Source organism: Prunus dulcis, unplaced genomic scaffold (genome assembly GCF_902201215.1).
Source record: "Prunus dulcis unplaced genomic scaffold, ALMONDv2, whole genome shotgun sequence".
NCBI lineage: Eukaryota > Viridiplantae > Streptophyta > Magnoliopsida > Rosales > Rosaceae > Prunus > Prunus dulcis.
Genome location: NW_023010574.1, coordinates 1 through 8,803, shown reverse-complemented (window position 1 = coordinate 8,803; position 8,803 = coordinate 1). Strand labels below are relative to the sequence as shown.

General features: G+C 36.9%; 3 protein-coding genes across 3 annotated transcripts; 2 read left to right on the top strand and 1 right to left on the bottom strand.

Annotated features, from left to right (window-relative positions):
- Positions 1 to 18: 18 nt before the first annotated feature.
- Positions 19 to 4,429, bottom strand: LOC117613754 (the record flags this gene model as incomplete). The annotated part of the gene is made up of 6 exons (XM_034342328.1): positions 4,149 to 4,429; positions 3,717 to 4,091; positions 3,334 to 3,380; positions 2,917 to 3,159; positions 2,075 to 2,821; positions 19 to 311 (listed from the first exon to the last, which is right to left on the bottom strand). Coding segments are annotated over exons 1-6 (1,986 nt in total), but the record flags the coding sequence as incomplete, so codon positions are not given.
- Positions 4,430 to 6,434: 2,005 nt separating this feature from the next.
- On the top strand, positions 6,435 to 7,520 carry LOC117613753 (zinc finger MYM-type protein 1-like). Its single transcript, XM_034342326.1, has one exon. It carries the CDS (start codon positions 6,435 to 6,437, stop codon positions 7,518 to 7,520), a length of 1,086 nt encoding a protein of 361 aa, XP_034198217.1.
- A 15-nt stretch (positions 7,521 to 7,535) lies between these two features.
- On the top strand, positions 7,536 to 8,126 carry LOC117613752. Its single transcript, XM_034342325.1, has one exon. It carries the CDS (start codon positions 7,536 to 7,538, stop codon positions 8,124 to 8,126), a length of 591 nt encoding a protein of 196 aa, XP_034198216.1.
- The last annotated feature ends 677 nt before the right edge of the window (positions 8,127 to 8,803 follow it).

The window sequence follows — 8,803 nt, the reverse complement described above, 5'->3', positions numbered from 1 at the left end:
TGCTACTAAAGGGGTTACTTTAGAGGCCATAACATCTGTGTTGTACTTGAGAAAATATTGAACATCATCATTGTCTTCAACCCTTATCTGCTTACTGACAGATGCGGATACAGGAACTGAATACTTCAATGTGACACTATATTTCGTGGGCTCTGCATCCATGATCTTATAAATGCGTTCAACAAGTTCGGAAAACGTTACGTTCCGTGACACTATTATGCCTTTAGCCTCCCCACCTTCATAACTCTCAATGTTATCCTTCTTAACCCAACTTCCATTGTAGCATACCAAAATTCCAACTGTATCCATTTCTGCAAAAAACATAAATAATTACTACACCGATTCATAACACTAAAAAATACAAAATAGATGAATAAAAACATGCACAACAATCATTCCACTACACATATCATCTTCTAAATCCTCAAATCTTCAAAAGTTAATTGTAGCTGCTTCAACAATTAACTTTTATTCATTTTTGTTTTTTCTCTGATTTAGAAGATGATATCTGTGGGTTCCAAGTTATTAACAAACTAACATACACATACAATGGCAGAAATATGAACCCTCTAACCCTCCAAGTCTTTTGCACAAATGTAAACACCTTCAACAAAAGGATCAGGTTGTGATAGAAAGCGTATAATGTAGTACAAGCTCAATTACCAAATTCAAAACCAAAACACACAAACTATACTTCTTACCAAAACAAACCCAGAATGCCAATAAATTCCCCACATTAGCATCTAAATTGAGCCTAACACTAGCCGTATTTACAAATTTGTAGGCCAGACAAAGTTAACCTATGATTTTTCTGTGTGCTGTTATTTTCACCATTATCAAACACATTGCACTACATTATACACGCATTCAGTCAATTTTAAACAAAATTCAAGTTCACCAGACAGCTCCCACTGCAGATAATATCACAAACTATGAATTTCAACATATCACAACAAGTGCAAACTGAAAATTTAAGCTTTTATGCCCTCTGTGGTGAAAGGGGCTGAACGATTTCATAATACACATACACTACCAAACCAATATCACAACTCACATCCGTTCACAACGACACCGGAAGTCGCCACTTTCCCTTCTCTGTGGAATCGCAGCAGTCAGCTCGATCTGGAGGTCAACAATGGAGGCCGTGCCTTCCGGCTGGGCTGCGCCCAAACTAGGGTCCCAAGTTTGAGGACATCTGGGTTAGGACGATGGATGGGTTGCGAACTGGATTGCTCAGTGGGAACATGTCTCGCAACCTGGAGTTCCCCCAATTTTTGCCAACCTTCCAACACAGAGAAGAGAGAGTTGAGCTGAGTTCAGACAAGTTCCCTTTCAGAGAAGGGGTGGCAACGGGTTGATACATGTGCTTTTATATGGAGGGCAGTTTGGTCATTTCACGTTCACAAGTGATTATATCAGAACACAATTTGTAACCTGATTATTTCAGAATACCACTTGTGAAAAGTGATTATATCAGCTTATTTCCCTTGGAAAATTGTATTTGGAAAAGAAATGTGAGGAAAAAAAGCAGTCTGGTAAACTTTTATACACAAGTAATGTGTATATGTATAATGATTGAAAAGTACATGATATTGAAATATTGATTTTTATTGTAAATTCAAAGCCATCATTATATCTCTCTCTAATACTGTTAGAGCATTTACAATGGGCTTCTTAGACAAATTTTGGGGAACAACTTTAGATCTCTCTCTAAATTGAGAGTTTCTCTCTCTAAAATGGGAGCACCCTCACCCCAGTGTGAGAAAAAATTTCCTAAACAAAATTTGGTTTGTGGAATCCAAGTAAGCTCTTCAAATAAGGAAAGCGCTAGAGTTATAAAGGATAATAATCTAAAGATGAGAGGCAGATCTCTGACATTTGTAGATTTGGGGCGGAAGAGTCGGTAGGGGCAGGGACGGATCCAGGAATTTTCCTTGCAGGGGTCAACGTCTAAAAGGGTAAAAACTTTCTATACAAAATAAACCCATAAAAATGAAACGATAATTTATAATTCATAATTAATAGAAAAAACCACATTACAATTGTCCACGACGAGTTTTCATATTCTGAAAACGTCCCATTATAGTTTCATTATCAATACAAACAAACACGTCTTTCTCAATATAAACAAGAAAGCTATCACTCAACCATTGATCTCCCATTCGGTTGCGAAGTGGACCTTTGATAACATTCATAGCAGAAAATGCTCTCTCCACTGAAGCAGTTGCAACTGGTAAAGTTAAGGCTAATGTCAGAAGCAAATAGACATAATTAAATGTTCTATGCAACCCTTTCTCCACCATTTTTCTTGCAAGGGCACCAATCCCTTTCAATTGAGAAAATTCGCTTCTTGTACGCATATGATGAATATAAATCCCAAGTTGATCTTCAAGTGCCAAGAGGTCTCGGGGTGTAAATTCTTGAGGATAAAATTCAGCAAAACGAAGAAGCTTTTGTTTGTCAAAAGCTATGAATGAATCATTCGGACTCAAACATGCCAAACAAATAAGCAACTCAGTATTTACCTCACTAAAGCGATGATTTAATTCTGCAAGTTGCCACTCAATGATTTGAATGAAGATGTCCACACGATAATGATGGATTTGTGTTATTCTAGGAGCTCTGCGATGTGATCTCCACTGAGCTACATATGCATCATCCATACTTGGAACCTCAATATCATGTTTGCCACAAAAGGAAAATACTTGATCAAGCAAGGCTTCAAATCCATTATCTCTCATATCTTTAGTGTGTCCTTGCAATCTTTGACTAAAGACATTGCATTCCCAATATCTTGGTCTTTTCTTTGTAATGCTTGTGACAAATCATTTGTGGCTCCCAATAAAGATCTCATAAAAAATAGGTGAAATACAAACTCAAAAGATTGTATTTCTCTCAAAGACCTATTTGCTTCACCTATATTATCAGTGGAGCCATCCTCAATAATCAATTTAAGCACTTTCACCACAGATTTGAACATGGAAATGATACTAAGTAACGTACCATAATGTGAGTTCCAACGTGTATCACCGGCACGCTTGAGAGAAGTTTCTTGATTTAAGCCTCGCCCTGTTGGAAGATCATCATTTTCAAGAGCTTCTGTAATATTCTTCTGTAGTTGATCTCTAAGCATGTCACGTCGCCTACACGATGCTCCAACAATATTAACCAAGCTATTGCAAGATGTGAAGAAAGTTGCAACATCAGCATTTCCCTTTGCCACAGCCACAAGAGCTAATTGAAGTTGATGTGCAAAACAATGAATATAATAGGCATAAGGATTTTCTCTCAAAATCTGTGTTTTAAGACCATTGAACTCACCCTTCATATTACTAGCTCCATCATATCCTTGTCCTCTTAGCATGGAAATGCTCAATTCTTCTCTTGAAAACAATGTGTCAATAGCCTCTTTTAGTGAGTTTGATGTAGTGTCACTAACATGTTGAATGCCCACAAACCTTTCAATTACATACCCTCTTTTGTCCACATAACGAAACACCACCGCCATTTGTTCTTTGACTGATATATCACGTGATTCATCAACTAATAAGGAGAAGAAGGCACCATCCATATCCTTAATGATTTTCTTAATAGTTTCAGTTGCACAAGCATTCACAAGATCTTTTTGAATTGTTGGAGCTATGAGCTTGAGATTCCCTGGAGCATTTTCTAACACAACAGCCTTAACTTTCTCATCATGATCAGCAAGAAATTGTAAGAGTTCTACATAATTCCCCTTGTTGTTTGAAGTGTCACTCTCATCATTGCCACGAAAAGGAAGACCTTGCTTCAACAAAAATCTCACACAATCAAGAGAAGCTGTCAAGCAAATACGATAATCAATGCGAGCTTGGTCTGATTGCTTTATCAAAACTGTTTGGATGTGTTGCTTTTGATTCATAAGATCCACACAATATTGTCTAGATTGATTATGAACACTCCCAACACCTCCAACATGTTGCCTAATTTTATCTTTCTTCTTCCAATTTGTAAAACCCACCTCGGTGAAGACATCGCTACAGCCTTGACCAATTTTGAAATTGGATTTGAAGAGATAACAATAAAGGCAAAATGCAGCATCTTTACTAATACTGTACTCCAACTAGTCAAACTCATCAAACCACTTGACATTAAAGCGTCGATCATACCCTGAAAGATCGGTTTGTGGAAATGTGTGATCCTTAGGTTGACATGGACCCTTCTGTAGATATGCTCTTCGAACTTCGTCTCGAATGTTAGGATCATAATCCAACATTTGAGGTCGAAGTCCAGGGTCTGCAGGAAGATTAGCCAATACATCTTGCAACTCACTTTCTTTCGAACTACCCACCACATCTCTTGAAATACCCACATCTCTTACACTTGAACTACCCACATTATCTGAACTAGAGGTAGTTGATGAAAACTTTCTCTTAAAATATCGTTCCATAACCTGTTTGGGTAGAAATAATCAATAAAGCATACAATCTAACTAACAAATACAAATAAAATCTATTTAAAAAAAATCCCTAATTTATTCAAACAACCAAAATAAAATCACAACAACCAATAAAACAAAAATATACAAGAATCTTCAGTAATTAACAAACACAAAAACTAATCCAATATACCAAGATATAATCTAACTAAAGCATATACAATCTAATTACATAAAAAAATAACCCTAATTTATTCAAATTAACTAACCAAAATAAAACCTCAACAAAATAACTAATCAAGAGAATATCAAACATATAAGAATATTTATTAATTTGTTAAAGCATAAAGAGATTAGAAATTAGGATAACATACTTTCAAATTTGAGAGACAATGAAAAATCCACCTTTGAAATCAAATTGAATTTGGGGCTGATTTTTTTGCTTTGTTGTTGCCACCACTATGAGGTTGGTGTTGCCGCTGGCAGATGGAGATGGAGTGGTTGGATTGGATTAGTTGAAGTTGAAGGTTGGTTCAATATGATTTGGGGTTTGAACTTTGAGGATATAGGGTTTGGCAATTGAAAAAAAAGAAATGAAACTGATTTGGGAGAGAGGAGAGCATTGGGCTCTCTGTTAAACAGAGTCTGTCCCTTTTTTTTTTTAGTAGAACGACGTCGTTTTGACGTCGGGGGGAGCAAAAAAAAACAGAAGCGCTGCGCGCAAGCAGCTGGAGCAAGCAACCAAGTCTGGCCTCTTTGGGGACTTTTATCAAACACTTTGCAGGGGTCAATTTTCTCCTCTTTAATGGCAGATTTCAGAGGTTGCAGGGGTCAATTGACCACCCTTGCTCCTCTGTAGATCCGTCCCTGGGTAGGGGGAATAAATGTTGTCCAACCACTGGGCTCAAGAGGAATATTGAAGAGTGTTGGTTATCTGAAGTTGATTCTATGGGGAGTATTTCTAGTCATTTGGTATCAACGCTCAGTCTATTTTTCCCACCAAGACAACAAATACATCTTTTTTTCTTGGAGCCCACTCACAAACCAAGCTGTTCTTAGAAATTTGCTTCTCCAAACATAAAAAGCTACCAGCCCACAAACAAACACCACAAAGAAATCTCTCCTCTCTGTTTCATGTTTTAAAGGCTTATGGTACAAGCAGGGACGGATCTACAGAGGAGCAAGGGTGGTCAATTGACCCCTGCAACCTCTGAAATCTACCATTAAAGAGGAGAAAATTGACCCCTGCAAAGTGTTTGATAAAAGTCCCCAAAGAGGCCAGACTTGGTTGCTTGCTCCAGCTGCTTGCGCGCAGCGCTTCTGTTTTTTTTTGCTCCCCCCGACGTCAAAACGACGTCGTTCTACTAAAAAAAAAAAGGGACAGACTCTGTTTAACAGAGAGCCCAATGCTCTCCTCTCTCCCAAATCAGTTTCATTTCTTTTTTTTCAATTGCCAAACCCTATATCCTCAAAGTTCAAACCCCAAATCATATTGAACCAACCTTCAACTTCAACTAATCCAATCCAACCACTCCATCTCCATCTGCCAGCGGCAACACCAACCTCATAGTGGTGGCAACAACAAAGCAAAAAAATCAGCCCCAAATTCAATTTGATTTCAAAGGTGGATTTTTCATTGTCTCTCAAATTTGAAAGTATGTTATCCTAATTTCTAATCTCTTTATGCTTTAACAAATTAATAAATATTCTTATATGTTTGATATTCTCTTGATTAGTTATTTTGTTGAGGTTTTATTTTGGTTAGTTAATTTGAATAAATTAGGGTTATTTTTTTATGTAATTAGATTGTATATGCTTTAGTTAGATTATATCTTGGTATATTGGATTAGTTTTTGTGTTTGTTAATTACTGAAGATTCTTGTATATTTTTGTTTTATTGGTTGTTGTGATTTTATTTTGGTTGTTTGAATAAATTAGGGATTTTTTTTAAATAGATTTTATTTGTATTTGTTAGTTAGATTGTATGCTTTATTGATTATTTCTACCCAAACAGGTTATGGAACGATATTTTAAGAGAAAGTTTTCATCAACTACCTCTAGTTCAGATAATGTGGGTAGTTCAAGTGTAAGAGATGTGGGTATTTCAAGAGATGTGGTGGGTAGTTCGAAAGAAAGTGAGTTGCAAGATGTATTGGCTAATCTTCCTGCAGACCCTGGACTTCGACCTCAAATGTTGGATTATGATCCTAACATTCGAGACGAAGTTCGAAGAGCATATCTACAGAAGGGTCCATGTCAACCTAAGGATCACACATTTCCACAAACCGATCTTTCAGGGTATGATCGACGCTTTAATGTCAAGTGGTTTGATGAGTTTGGCTGGTTGGAGTACAGTATTAGTAAAGATGCTGCATTTTGCCTTTATTATTATCTCTTCAAATCCAATTTCAAAATTGGTCAAGGCTGTAGCGATGTCTTCACCGAGGTGGGTTTTACAAATTGGAAGAAGAAAGATAAAATTAGGCAACATGTTGGAGGTGTTGGGAGTGTTCATAATCAATCTAGACAATATTGTGTGGATCTTATGAATCAAAAGCAACACATCCAAACAGTTTTGATAAAGCAATCAGACCAAGCTCGCATTGATTATCGTATTTGCTTGACAGCTTCTCTTGATTGTGTGAGATTTTTGTTGAAGCAAGGTCTTCCTTTTCGTGGCAATGATGAGAGTGACACTTCAAACAACAAGGGGAATTATGTAGAACTCTTACAATTTCTTGCTGATCATGATGAGAAAGTTAAGGCTGTTGTGTTAGAAAATGCTCCAGGGAATCTCAAGCTCATAGCTCCAACAATTCAAAAAGATCTTGTGAATGCTTGTGCAACTGAAACTATTAAGAAAATCATTAAGGATATGGATGGTGCCTTCTTCTCCTTATTAGTTGATGAATCACGTGATATATCAGTCAAAGAACAAATGGCGGGGGTGTTTCGTTATGTGGACAAAAGAGGGTATGTAATTGAAAGGTTTGTGGGCATTCAACATGTTAGCAACACTACATCAAACTCACTAAAAGAGGCTATTGACACATTGTTTTCAAGAGAAGAATTGAACATTTCCATGCAAAGAGGACAAGGATAGGATGAAGCTAGTAATATGAAGGGTGAGTTCAATGGTCTTAAAACACAGATTTTGAGAGAAAATCCTTATGCCTATTATATTCATTGTTTTGCACATCAACTTCAATTAGCTCTTGTGGCCGTGGCAAAGGGAAATGCTGATGTTGCCATTTTCTTCACATCTTGCAATAGCTTGGTTAATATTGTTGGAACATCGTGTAGGCAACGTGATATGCTTAGAGATCAACTACAAAAGAATATTACAGAAGCTCTTAAAAATGATGATCTTCCAACAGGGCGAGGCTTAAATCAAGAAACTTCTCTCAAGCGTGCCGGTGATACACGTTGGAACTCACATTATGGTACATTACTTAGTATCATTTCCATGTTCAAATCTGTGGTGAAAGTGCTTAAATTGATTATTGAGGATGGCTCCACTGATAATATAGGTGAAGCAAATAGGTCTTTGAGAGAAATACAATCTTTTGAGTTTGTATTTCACCTATTTTTTATGAGATCTTTATTGGGAGCCACAAATGATTTGTCACAAGCATTACAAAGAAAAGACCAAGATATTGGGAATGCAATGTCTTTAGTCAAAGATTGCAAGGACACACTAAAGATATGAGAGATAATGGATTTGAAGCCTTGCTTGATCAAGTATTTTCCTTTTGTGGCAAACATGATATTGAGGTTCCAAGTATGGATGATGCATATGTAGCTCAGTGGAGATCACATCGCAGAGCTCCTAGAATAACACAAATCCATCATTATCGTGTGGACATCTTCATTCAAATCATTGAGTGGCAACTTGCAGAATTAAATCATCGCTTTAGTGAGGTAAATACTGAGTTGCTTATTTGTTTGGCATGTTTGAGTCCGAATGATTCATTCATAGCTTTTGACAAACAAAAGCTTCTTCGTTTTGCTGAATTTTATCCTCAAGAATTTACACCCCGAGACCTCTTGGCACTTGAAGATCAACTTGGGATTTATATTCATCATATGCGTACGAGAAGCGAATTTTCTCAATTGAAAGGGATTGGTGCCCTTGCAAGAAAAATGGTGGAGAAAGGGTTGCATAGAACATTTAATTATGTCTATTTGCTTCTGACATTAGCCTTAACTTTACCAGTTGCAACTGCTTCAGTGGAGAGAGCATTTTCTGCTATGAATGTTATCAAAGGTCCACTTCGCAACCGAATGGGAGATCAATGGTTAAGTGATAGCTTACTTGTTTATATTGAGAAAGACGTGTTTGTTTGTATTGGAGCAATCATTGCAGGGAAAATCCCAAAAAGATGA